The sequence below is a fragment of the Leptodactylus fuscus genome, chromosome 8 (assembly GCF_031893055.1).
Source record: "Leptodactylus fuscus isolate aLepFus1 chromosome 8, aLepFus1.hap2, whole genome shotgun sequence".
NCBI classification, from domain to species: domain Eukaryota; kingdom Metazoa; phylum Chordata; class Amphibia; order Anura; family Leptodactylidae; genus Leptodactylus; species Leptodactylus fuscus.
This window is the reverse complement of record NC_134272.1, coordinates 54,029,273-54,043,353: the sequence shown is the minus strand read 5'-3', so window position 1 is coordinate 54,043,353 and position 14,081 is coordinate 54,029,273. Positions and strand designations below refer to the sequence as shown.

The following is a 14,081-nucleotide window of genomic DNA, read 5'->3' as shown; positions in this document are numbered from 1 at the left end:
CTATGCCTCTACATATCCTATTCTGACTCTATACAAGTTTACAATTATACTTCACCTATCTGCTCTGTTACTTGCTGGATGGGCGTTCACACTACCGTCAGTGTCCTACAGGTAGTGTCCGCTGCTAGTGTCCGTTCAAAATCTTGCACGGACATTAGGAGCGGACACTAGCTGTGTCCGTGACACTTGTCATTCATTTAAATGGCGATCGGGTGCGTTCTTTTGCACTCTGTGCCTGTCCTTCACTGTCCACTTGTAAAGATGTCCGACTTTTCAAGCGGACAGAAAAACCCAACATATAGGTTTTTTTCTGTCCGCTTGAAAAGTCGGACATCTTTACAAGCGGACAGTGAAGGAAGGGCACGGAGTGCAAAAGAACGCACCCGATCGCCATTTAAATGAATGACAAGTGTCACGGACACAGCTAGTGTCCGCTCCTAATGTCCGTGCAAGATTTTGAACGGACACTAGGAGCGGACACTACCTGTCGGACACTGACGGTAGTGTGAACGCCCCCTAACCTGGGGATTCAGTGAAAACCAGATTCCTGTATAGGAATTAAGGAGTGAAAAACTGCATCTGCTACCGCCAAGGCTCAAGCCAAGCCCAGCTGGACCAGTTCACGAGAGCTGACTACTAATGTTACAGCCATCCAACTGTCCCCTAATTTTGCTAACCTCCCTATATATTAATAGGAAAAAGAAGAAAGAAAGTAATATGGCTAAAAAAAACCCTGGATTTTGGCCAGGGGCATAACGATCATGGTTGCAGGGAATGCGTCCGCGACCAGGCCCAGCAAGGTACAGGGCCAATGGCCAGCTGGAGATGGCTGGGGCCTGGTACCACTATGACAGCAGTTCAGGAAGGCCTGGTTACCCAATTGCTATACATATGGTAAATGAAAACAGATACTAGTCAGGCAAGGTGGTTGAAAATAACACATATACTCACCTCTCCGGTGATTTTCCATCACGTGACTGAGGCCTGTGACCAGGCCCCAGCGGTCATATGGGGCACAGCGATGTGTGGGCCGAGGTAAAAGTTTGCACTGGGGCTCACAAGACACTTGTTACGCCACTGATTTTGGCATACGTAGCACTAACCTTTTCTTTAATTTCATAGCAATAAATTATGTTAGTCACAAAATCTTCCCTTGGACAAAAGTAAAACAATTTGGTTTCTGACTCAACATCCCCATGTCTATTGCCAGCTTCACTTAATTTTGCTCATATATGTGTCTTGTATTATGTAACCATGTTTATTTCAAGTGACCAGTCATCATTACTTCAAATCTTTTAATCATCAAGATAGTTCTGCTGAATTATGGGATACACTATCTCCCCAGGGGAACCTACAATACTTATCAAAAGACATTTTAATGACAATGTTTGGACCATAAATCTATGTGACCTCATTTATACACAGGCAATTCTAACAGCGGTATCATGGTATTGTGTCTTGACATTCACCATAAATAAACCTTGTGACATTTACTTATCGCAAGTAGGGTCATGGAACATATTTCAATGCACAATAAATTATAATTATATGGCAATTAATTTTCCAGTAATTCCAAGGAACCTGCACTGCTTAATTGTATCTTATGCATGAATTATGTATAAACGTATATCATTATGGATGCAATATTAGTACCTGAAATTAAAGTGGTGAATGAAACATGTACAGTTCTTCTAAGTAGTATCTGTACACGATATACAGAAAATATAATACTGGCTTTAAAGGTGGTCAGCATTTGATGTTCTATTAGGCCATATTGATCTAGTGATGTCCCCTGCCCAAGATCACCTCTGTTAGCAAGACGCAAAGGCTACATCCAGCATGGCGCTTGGCTCGGAGGCACTTCATGGCTGCATTGAATACAAAATATTCTAACCAGGGGTCCTACTATCCTGGTCCCTTTGTCCATTAGCCCCCACCTTAAGCTTTACAGAAGAAAGTAGGTAGGAAAAAAATCACTGACATATGGAGACCTAAAGTTGATCAGCCGACACCACTCCATCAGAAACTGAATACAGCAAAATGGTTTTTGAGGTCTTTTAGAATTGTAGGGGATTTGGGATTTTTCATAGTACATAGAACTGCAGCAATATTCATGCAACCACCGAAATCTCACTGGAAATCTGACAAACTGAATAATATGTCATCAAAATCCATCAGAATTTTATAGGATCCATTAAAAAACACACAGATGTGCTCTCACTTCAATATCTCATGAAACAAATTCAATACAATATCACAATAAGCTATCAAAACCCATCACAGGTTATAATTGACAATGCAACCACTCGATGGCCACATATAGGGTAGACATTTCATGACACCGTATCATAAAATTGTGCTTTTTAAACATTTCAGAATATGTTTAGCAAACACAAATTTGTATATTGTATATCAAAACTGTGAAGACTCTGACAAGGCCAGAAGTCACAACTAGAGATGAGCGAACAGTGTTCTATCGAACACATGTTCGATCGGATATCAGGGTGTTCGCCATGTTCGAATCGAATCGAACACCGCGTGGTAAAGTGCGCCAAAATTCGATTCCCCTCCCACCTTCCCTGGCGCCTTTTTTGCACCAATAACAGCGCAGGGGAGGTGGGACAGGAACTACGACACCGGGGGCATTGAAAAAAATTGGAAAAAGTCATTGGCTGCCGAAATCAGGTGACCTCCATTTTAGACGAATAGTGGATTTCAAATCCGGGTCATATGAGAATGTGAACTTTGTGACTATGAGACAGGGATAGCTGTACAGGCAGGGATAGCTAGGGATAACCTTTATTTAGGGGGGAATGTTATTAAAAATAACTTTTTGGGGCTCTATCGGGTGTGTAATTGTGATTTTTGTGAGATAAACTTTTTCCCATAGGGATGCATTGGCCAGCGCTGATTGGCCGAATTCCGTACTCTGGCCAATCAGTGCTGGCCAATGCATTCTATTAGCTTGATGAAGCAGAGTGTGCACAAGGGTTCAAGCGCACCCTCGGCTCTGATGTAGCAGAGCCGAGGCTGCACAAGGGTTCAAGCGCACCCTCGGCTCTGATGTAGGAGAGCCGAGGGTGCACTTGAACCCTTGTGCACCCTCAGCTCTGCTACATCAGAGCCGAGGGTGCGCTTGAACCCTTGTGCACACTCTGCTTCATCAAGCTAATAGAATGCATTGGCCAGCGCTGATTGGCCAATGTATTCTATTAGCCTGATGAAGTAGAGCTGAATGTGTGTGCTAAGCACACACATTCAGCTCTACTTCATCGGGCTAATAGAATGCATTGGCCAGCGCTGATTGGCCAGAGTACGGAACTCGACCAATCAGCGCTGGCTCTGCTGGAGGAGGCGGAGTCTAAGATCGCTCCACACCAGTCTCCATTCAGGTCCGACCTTAGACTCCGCCTCCTCCGGCAGAGCCAGCGCTGATTGGCCGAAGGCTGGCCAATGCATTCCTATGCGAATGCAGAGACTTAGCAGTGCTGAGTCAGTTTTGCTCAACTACACATCTGATGCACACTCGGCACTGCTACATCAGATGTAGCAATCTGATGTAGCAGAGCCGAGGGTGCACTAGAACCCCTGTGCAAACTCAGTTCACGCTAATAGAATGCATTGGCCAGCGCTGATTGGCCAATGCATTCTATTAGCCCGATGAAGTAGAGCTGAATGTGTGTGCTAAGCACACACATTCAGCACTGCTTCATCACGCCAATACAATGCATTAGCCAGTGCTGATTGGCCAGAGTACGGAATTCGGCCAATCAGCGCTGGCCAATGCATTCTATTAGCCCGATGAAGTAGAGCTGAATGTGTGTGCTAAGCACACACATTCAGCACTGCTTCATCACGCCAATACAATGCATTAGCCAGTGTTGATTGGCCAGAGTACGGAATTCGGCCAATCAGCGCTGGCCAATGCATTCTATTAGCCCGATGAAGTAGAGCTGAATGTGTGTGCTAAGCACACACATTCAGCACTGCTTCATCACGCCAATACAATGCATTAGCCAGTGCTGATTGGCCGAATTCCGTACTCTGGCCAATCAGCGCTGGCTCTGCTGGAGGAGGCGGAGTCTAAGGTCGGACCTGAATGGAGACTGGTGTGGAGCGATCTTAGACTCCGCCTCCTCCAGCAGAGCCAGCGCTGATTGGCCGAATTCCGTACTCTGGCCAATCAGCACTGGCTAATGCATTGTATTGGCGTGATGAAGCAGTGCTGAATGTGTGTGCTTAGCACACACATTCAGCTCTGCTTCATCGGGCTAATAGAATGCATTGGCCAGCGCTGATTGGCCGAATTCCGTACTCTGGCCAATCAGCACTGGCTAATGCATTGTATTGGCGTGATGAAGCAGTGCTGAATGTGTGTGCTTAGCACACACATTCAGCTCTACTTCATCGGGCTAATAGAATGCATTGGCCAGCGCTGATTGGCCAGAGTACGGAATTCGGCCAATCAGCGCTGGCTCTGCTGGAGGAGGCGGAGTCTAAGATCGCTCCACACCAGTCTCCATTCAGGTCCGACCTTAGACTCCGCCTCCTCCAGCAGAGCCAGCGCTGATTGGCCGAACTCCGTACTCTGGCCAATCAGCACTGGCTAATGCATTGTATTGGCGTGATGAAGCAGTGCTGAATGTGTGTGCTTAGCACACACATTCAGCTCTACTTCATCGGGCTAATAGAATGCATTGGCCAGCGCTGATTGGCCAGAGTACGGAATTCGGCCAATCAGCGCTGGCTCTGCTGGAGGAGGCGGAGTCTAAGATCGCTCCACACCAGTCTCCATTCAGGTCCGACCTTAGACTCCGCCTCCTCCAGCAGAGCCAGCGCTGATTGGCCGAATTCCGTACTCTGGCCAATCAGCACTGGCTAATGCATTGTATTGGCGTGATGAAGCAGTGCTGAATGTGTGTGCTTAGCACACACATTCAGCTCTACTTCATCGGGCTAATAGAATGCATTGGCCAGCGCTGATTGGCCAGAGTACGGAATTCGGCCAATCAGCGCTGGCTCTGCTGGAGGAGGCGGAGTCTAAGATCGCTCCACACCAGTCTCCATTCAGGTCCGACCTTAGACTCCGCCTCCTCCAGCAGAGCCAGCGCTGATTGGCCGAATTCCGTACTCTGGCCAATCAGCACTGGCTAATGCATTGTATTGGCGTGATGAAGCAGTGCTGAATGTGTGTGCTTAGCACACACATTCAGCTCTACTTCATCGGGCTAATAGAATGCATTGGCCAGTGCTGATTGGCCAGAGTACGGAATTCGGCCAATCAGCGCTGGCTCTGCTGGAGGAGGCGGAGTCTAAGATCGCTCCACACCAGTCTCCATTCAGGTCCGACCTTAGACTCCGCCTCCTCCAGCAGAGCCAGCGCTGATTGGCCGAATTCCGTACTCTGGCCAATCAGCACTGGCTAATGCATTGTATTGGCGTGATGAAGCAGTGCTGAATGTGTGTGCTTAGCACACACATTCAGCTCTACTTCATAGGGCTAATAGAATGCATTGGCCAGCGCTGATTGGCCAGAGTACGGAATTCGGCCAATCAGCGCTGGCTCTGCTGGAGGAGGCGGAGTCTAAGATCGCTCCACACCAGTCTCCATTCAGGTCCGACCTTAGACTCCGCCTCCTCCAGCAGAGCCAGCGCTGATTGGCCGAATTCCGTACTCTGGCCAATCAGCACTGGCTAATGCATTGTATTGGCGTGATGAAGCAGTGCTGAATGTGTGTGCTTAGCACACACATTCAGCTCTACTTCATCGGGCTAATAGAATGCATTGGCCAGCGCTGATTGGCCAGAGTACGGAATTCGGCCAATCAGCGCTGGCTCTGCTGGAGGAGGCGGAGTCTAAGATCGCTCCACACCAGTCTCCATTCAGGTCCGACCTTAGACTCCGCCTCCTCCAGCAGAGCCAGCGCTGATTGGCCGAATTCCGTACTCTGGCCAATCAGCACTGGCTAATGCATTGCATTGGCGTGATGAAGCAGTGCTGAATGTGTGTGCTTAGCACACACATTCAGCTCTACTTCATCGGGCTAATAGAATGCATTGGCCAGTGCTGATTGGCCAGAGTACGGAATTCGGCCAATCAGCGCTGGCCAATGCATTCTATTAGCCCGATGAAGCAGTGCTGAATGTGTGTGCTTAGCACACACATTCAGCTCTACTTCATCGGGCTAATAGAATGCATTGGCCAGCGCTGATTGGCCGAATTCCGTACTCTGGCCAATCAGCACTGGCTAATGCATTGTATTGGCGTGATGAAGCAGTGCTGAATGAGTGTGCTTAGCACACACATTCAGCTCTACTTCATCGGGCTAATAGAATGCATTGGCCAATCAGCGCTGGCCAATGCATTCTATTAGCGTGAACTGAGTTTGCACAGGGGTTCTAGTGCACCCTCGGCTCTGCTACATCAGATTGCTACATCTGATGTAGCAGTGCCGAGTGTGCATCAGATGTGTAGTTGAGCAAAACTGACTCAGCACTACTAAGTCTCTGCATTCGCATAGGAATGCATTGGCCAGCCTTCGGCCAATCAGCGCTGGCTCTGCCGGAGGAGGCGGAGTCTAAGGTCGGACCTGAATGGAGACTGGTGTGGAGCGATCTTAGACTCCGCCTCCTCCAGCAGAGCCAGCGCTGATTGGCCGAATTCCGTACTCTGGCCAATCAGCACTGGCTAATGCATTGTATTGGCGTGATGAAGCAGTGCTGAATGTGTGTGCTTAGCACACACATTCAGCTCTGCTTCATCGGGCTAATAGAATGCATTGGCCAGCGCTGATTGGCCGAATTCCGTACTCTGGCCAATCAGCACTGGCTAATGCATTGTATTGGCGTGATGAAGCAGTGCTGAATGTGTGTGCTTAGCACACACATTCAGCTCTACTTCATCGGGCTAATAGAATGCATTGGCCAGCGCTGATTGGCCAGAGTACGGAATTCGGCCAATCAGCGCTGGCTCTGCTGGAGGAGGCGGAGTCTAAGGTCGGACCTGAATGGAGACTGGTGTGGAGCGATCTTAGACTCCGCCTCCTCCAGCAGAGCCAGCGCTGATTGGTCGAGTTCCGTACTCTGGCCAATCAGCACTGGCCAATGCATTTCTATGGGGAAAAGTTAGCTTGCGAAAATCGCAAACTGACAGGGATTTCCATGAAATAAAGTGACTTTTATGCCCCCAGACATGCTTCCCCTGCTGTCCCAGTGTCATTCCAGGGTGTTAGTATCATTTCCTGGGGTGTCATAGTGGACTTGGTGACCCTCCAGACACGAATTTGGGTTTCCCCCTTAACGAGTTTATGTTCCCCATAGACTATAATGGGGTTCGAAACCCATTCGAACACTCGAACAGTGAGCGGCTGTTCGAATCGAATTTCGAACCTCGAACATTTTAGTGTTCGCTCATCTCTAGTCACAACGCCAACATAAACAGAGCCGTATTATTTTATATATTGTTCTTGCTGATCTAGTGTCAATGTATTCTTTAGCACTTTATGAATCTTGTCATCACTCACTGTGCCAAGAAGGGCTCACCATCTAAGCTTCCTATCAGAATGTCTTTGGAGAGGGGTAAAAAAAAACCCCACAGAAACACAAGAGAATATACAAACTCCATGCAAATGGCGTCTATGGTTGCAATGAAACCCAGGACCCCAGAGCTGCAAGACCACAGTCCTAACCACTGAACCACCTTACCATGTTATTTGAATATTGACCAATAATTAAGAACCCCAAAAAGGGTGGAATTCATCTAAAAAATGAGGATGTTTATTATATCATATAAATAGCTATAATTCATGTCCCTTATGCTAGGTTGGCCACCGTCATTTGCCGGACTACTAAAACAGCGGACATTGGCGGACCCCAATGACTATAACATAGTCCGCTGGGTGTCCACCATTTTCAAACTGAAAGTGGCGGTGTGAAAACTCATCCGTGCAGGACTTTTTTCTCTGCCGATTTTCGGTGGTTTCAGTGACAGAGTCTGACTCCAGGTCAGATGTGAACTTAGACTAAGTATAAAAATACGTTCAGCAACTCAACCATGAGTGATCGATGGCAACGGCAATATCGTTTGTTTGCAGCTGCACAGTATACACCTAAGAACCAGAGAGAAATGAATTGTTTCATTCACATTACCTGGATGGTTTTGCACTTGTTCTCTGCAATCACCTTCCATTGCAGTTTATTGTCCGCATTAATATCTCCTTTTACTTCAATGGAGCAAGTTCCAGACTTCAGTAAAACGTCAATGTTGTAATTTGTCTGCTTGCCAACAGTGATTGACAGTTTGCTTTCCTCACTGATTTCCTTCAGGATGGGCAGATTATGTCTGAATATAAATTCCACTTTTAGCTTTGGCTGGCATTCGGTCTGCATTTGGAGCGTGGACGTGTTGCCATCTAATGTAAGGGCACAGAGCATCTCTGCTTCACAACCATTAATAACAGCAGAGCCATTAATCCGAGTCTGCGATGGAATATTGAGATCCTGTCAAAGCAAATGAAACCACAGAATATTAATCTCCATCACTCATAAAAATAAATGTGTTTGCTTTATTAATTTTATCAAGATGCCAAAACATACAATTAATGAGAAAGTTTGGGTTTAGCCTCCTTCACTTATTTTTTGGCGCGTGGGATTGCATTTCTAGCTGGATGATGTCATAGCTGAAGTGGGCGTGAGCTTTCTGATAAATGATACCCATTAATAATATATATCAATGTTAACAACAAGAAAACTGATGCAAAAGCTTTCAAAATTATTATAAAGGGCAAATCCTATGACAGAACATTTTATGACCAAGGTTGGATCCACCTTCTACCATTTTAACTCAATTTCAAGGATTAAATCTGTTTAATTGGTGTTTGGAGTTGATCCCGGGACTTACTTAGAGGCTAAGGGTGCATGCACACTACGTAACGCCGGGCGTGTATGAGAGCCGTACACGCCGACGTTACAGCAGGGCTGCCGAACACTTCCCATTCACTTCAATGGGAGCGCTCGTAAACGCCGCTGTTACGAGCGCTCCCATTGAAGTGAATGGGAAGTGTTCGGCAGTCTGCTGTAATGCCGGCGTGTACGGCTCTCATACACGCCCGGCGTTACGTAGTGTGCATGCACCCTAAGAGAACTATAATAATATATATATATATATATATATATATATATATAGTGTTAATTGGTGGTACCATAACAAGACAGGTATTATAGTAACATAGTGGTTTCATGTATGCACCGATTGGTAGCGCCTATCTATACTAGAGTATAGCACTACACCTTCTTCCCCTCTCTTTACCTGTACCAGAATGAGCTGAAAATTTGGACACTGGGTGAGGGCAGATTTATGCTCTCTTTTAGGAGCATTATATATATTTTTCTGAACCCTGAAAAAGTTCCTGTCACCATCACAAAAACTGATTTACAGCTTCCAGCAGTTCTACGTATGTATAATCTCATGTTAGCAACAGAAAGAAAATTACTGTGGACCACGGTGTTCCCTCCTTGTTACAGGGACAGCTATGGTAGGTCTATAGACTCAACCAGCTCCTCAGATGTCAGCTTTCTGAACCCCTCTGAGATATATTTTTATAATTTAAATGGTTACTACAATCTCATAAACTGATGTATATCACTAGGATGTACCATCATGATTGGTGGAGGGGTCCAACCTCAGGGACCCCCACTGGTCTGAAAATGAAAGGATGTGGTGCTGATTTCACACCACGGCCCATTCATAGTCTTTGCCCACATGGTAGTGCCTAGCCAACATCTTTGCAGGAGAACTGCAATACATCTCCATTGAAATGAAAGTGGTCACAATGCAATTCCATACACAGCTAAATGTAAAAAAAAACTGTGCAGAAAAAAACAAAAAGAGGCTACCATGCTGAATCACCTATGGGGCCCTTTCAGACTAATGATTATGGAGGTCTTAAACGTTGGACTCTCTCCAAAGAGTGATGGTGGCATATCCTAGCCATACACCATCATTGTACAAGTGCGAATATCACTTTAAGTAGAGTTATAGTTGAAATATTGTAAAATAAGATGCTGTTACCTTCAACAATTTGCAATCATTTTCCGTCTGCAGTATCCATTCTGTTTTATTAGCAGATCTGATATCTGCCTTTGCATTGATCTTACAATTCCCAGAATGAAATAAAATGAAGCCACCAACAGATGATCCAGCCGATGTAGAAAGCTTGATATGGTTTGTCGATGGCAATCCTAGGGCGGTTAGGTAAGGTACAGAATGGTTCACTGTCCCCTGTATGGTATAGGGGTCACATACTGTTTTGAGCTGCATCTTGACATCTTTCCCTTCATAGTCAACCCTCATAGAGAGGCCAAAATCACAAGGAGTTCTCTGTAATGAGCCGCTAGTCGTCAAATTCTTTGGTAATTGTAATTTCTGAAAATTAAAAGAAAAGATTCTACTTTATTTAACCCTATTATCCACAAAATTATTAAATGGTTATATAGTGAAGAAGTAAAAGTCAGTTCCATGCATTGGGGTTAATCTATTACCTCGAGAAGGCTGCAAGAGTTTAGGACAGAGCTGGTCCAGTTCAGATTTGATGTCACGCTCCCATTGTTATCAGTCCGTACTTCACAACTGGCTTTGAAGATACATTTTCCAATGGTGACGTCCAGCAATGCCGCATTCTTGCCCTGTCTGATTGCCACAATCCTCATCTTGCTGTCTTTGGCTATACCAAGGCTTTGAAGTTGAGGTAGAGCATGCTTAAACCCTATCTCAACAGTGTTGTGCGGGCCCCATTCAGTGTTCATATTTAGGCGGGCAAATGTATCACCTGAAGAGACTAGTCCAAATATGTTGGTCTTATAGCCGGTGGTCAAAAGTGATGCATTGAATGTAGCTTTCACAGGACCTGGAACCTTAACAAAGCATGAGGGTATTACATAATTTGTCCATATATACAGAGGTATGAACATATATGTAGAATGAACATTATATCTATCCTAACATACACATATAAAGAACATATAATAAGGACAGACTATACATATCATATGGTCTTTGTTTGCTGTGAGTCTTTTGTATTTCTTTCTAGGCATTATCTTATACTACGGTCTTATGTCATGGCTGATTTGGATAAGGGTATGACAGACAAATCTTAATGTAGAGTCCATTAAGAGATACTAATAGTTATTACTACGGTATGTAGGTACTATGTAGGTAGGTAGTATAGATTGTGACCAGAACACAATATTTCTGCCGCATGCAATACCCATTAGGAACAGTATTATTCTTTATAAATACATTTTCTTAATGTATTACAATTCGTATAGACCTTTTATTTAAAGCATTGTCTACTTAAAAGTAGATTTGTACCTCTATGACTTTCCTTGTTAGTTCCCCATGACAATGTCCATAAAATAAGTTGGGAGTGAATTCACCATTGCAAATGGCCTGCAACATAAAAAGAGATTGAGAACACATTACATATGGCAGCCTAGCTGTACATAAAACCCACAGACCCAAAATACAAACCATAGAAATAATTGCTCCATTATTGTATCAGAACTCCTCTATACCGTATCTACAGGTATCGTCTGTGTCAGTAATCTGCCTTACATGTACAAGGAAAGTTAACACCTATGAGCTGACAGATTTATTACATTGATAAAAGTTTATTGATAATATGGAGGAAAATAATCAGACATATGCAAACAGACAACAAAGCCAAATATAAGGCCTTATTCACATGCATTTTGTGGATGAAAGAGGTCTGTAATAATCAGGGCCGCTTATTTTCGGGTCATGTGGTTAATCCATCACAAATCTATTTTTTAATTTTTTTTATTTCCCATACTTTTCCATGTCTCTAGGTTTGCACAACACACAGACGTCCATGATGTCCGTGATTTTCATAGACTTTAATGGAGCAAAATACAGCAAGCTTCCATCTGCATGTGGCCAGTAAAATAAATATAGAGGCCATATGCAGCATTTTCACAGGCATTATATATGAATGTATGAATAAGGTCTAAGTCATATTAAAATTAAAAGTCATGAAAAGTATACAAATAAAATGCTATAAAACATAACAAGCAAATATATCAGGTGACCTGATTTTAAAGGATGTGATATCAAAGTTACATAATCATTTGTGTTATGAGAGTACAAAAAGGTCTGTGTATTCCCAGCAACAGCACCACTGTTGTCCATAGGCTGAGTCTGGTACTGCAGCCCATAAACATTTTCACTAATCTTATACGAATGCGTTATTAAAAGCACGGTATGCGGTACATTAACTTACCTAAATTTAATGGTCATCACCCATCTTTATCCAGCTGCACCATAATGTAGGAGGACCACAACTATGTTATATTTATGTGATCAAACTGTACACCTATATCTACTCTACAAGGGTATATCCACATGGAAAGTATACTCTGCAGATATGTAATGAAATCTGCAGCAAAAGCTGTACAAAAAATGCACAAATTGGACAGAAAACCTACAAAGGGTGAAATCTACGGTTAAGATCCTGTAGCGTAAATTGATATTCTGTGGACTTAAAATCCATATGGCAGGTCAGTTTCCAGTGCAGACTTTTTATGGCATAATAACTACCGTACCCTATAAGATGCACCTAGGTTTTGGAGGAGCAAAATAGGAGAAAAAAAAATTTGAAGCAAAAAAAAAAGGTAAAATATTTAATATATGGGAGTTGTAGTTTTGCAACCGCTGCAAGGCCACATTGACAGGTGACCCTGCAGCTGTACGGAGATCCATAGAGCATTTTTTTTTGCGGGGCCAGATGTACTTTTTAGTTCTACCATTTTGGTGAATGTTTATTGCTTAGATCACCTTTTATTTAAATCAGAGGCAAAACGGTGAAAAAAAGGACACGGCGGTTTGAAAAATATCAGTAGACCGGGCATTTTTGGACACAGGGATTCCTAATGTGTATGTTTCACAGTAATTTTCTACTTTTATATGTATTCTAGGGAAAGGAGGTGATTTAGAAGTTTTATTTATTTTATATTATTTTTTTAAAGCTTTTTTTTTCACAATTTTATTGCCCCTTCCCCCTAGGGGGCTTGAACCTGCAGTCATTTGATTGCAAGTCCCATAGACGGCAATACAAGTGTATTGCAGTCTATGGGAGATTCTGTACATTACTATTATGGCTGGTCATAGACCAACAGCAATAGTAATATAGCAATGACAGGCCTGGGAGCCTTCAGTTGGCTCCCGGCTGTCACCAGAACAGGTCGGCTCCTGCGACCTCGCCGCGCAGATGCCGGCCTGCAACTTTAAAGGTATGGGAGAGTATTCTACATTTTGGGGGGAAGGGAGGATTAAGTTTTAATGCCCACAATTAGAATGCATTCTAATTGCGGGCATTAGCTTTGGGCCTCCGCGTATAGCGGAGACCCGGTTGCTATGGCGACCGCTCTGCTGCAGAGCGGCCATCATTATTCTTACAGACCCGGCATCCTGGCAATAGAACGGCGGATGCCGGACAGGGTTTTAGATGCCGGCAAGGTGCCAGGGCCTGCAGCATTGCCACGCTCCTGTCACTGCAGAAAGCCAGGTTGGTTCACATTCGGACTATAAGATGCACCCTCATTTTCCCCCCAGATTTTGGGGGAAAAAGTGCGTCTTATAGTCCGAAAAATATGAATGAATAATGAATATTCTTTATGTAAATGATCATTTTACGAGAACATACTCATAGTAACCATTACCCTGATGCTACTGATACTGTATTATTACTATTGCAGTCAGATTGTCCCTATTAATCTGCCACCTGCCCTTCTAACTCATGGCATTGAAGTCAGGCCGTCAGAGTGTTTTGTTAGACCAACAAGACAGAACAGTATTCATTTTGTTAGTGCTGGGATAAGTACAACCATTAAACCCAATGCTCTAGGACAAATCTACCAGAAACGATAAGTGCAGCCCTACCCTTGCAGTAACGTATGTGCTAATATGTTTAATGAACATGACCTCTGTTCTACCTCACAATTTAACATCAGAGCACAGGGCGACAAATGGCATTAGACAAAGCAGAACGGCTTATGTACTGATCATT

At 44.2% G+C, this 14,081-nt stretch overlaps 1 protein-coding gene across 1 annotated transcript in view; it reads right to left on the bottom strand.

Annotated features, from left to right (window-relative positions):
* LOC142217247 (uncharacterized) overlaps nt 1-14,081 on the bottom strand; it is a 188,602-nt gene that overhangs the window by 69,590 nt on the left and 104,931 nt on the right. The window contains exons 42-45 of the mRNA XM_075285441.1: nt 11,369-11,446; nt 10,540-10,911; nt 10,070-10,423; nt 8,149-8,499 (exon numbers count right to left, since the gene is read on the bottom strand). Of these exons, the coding sequence (XP_075141542.1) occupies nt 8,149-8,499; nt 10,070-10,423; nt 10,540-10,911; nt 11,369-11,446 (1,155 nt within the window). The remainder of the gene's footprint in view (nt 1-8,148; nt 8,500-10,069; nt 10,424-10,539; nt 10,912-11,368; nt 11,447-14,081) is intronic.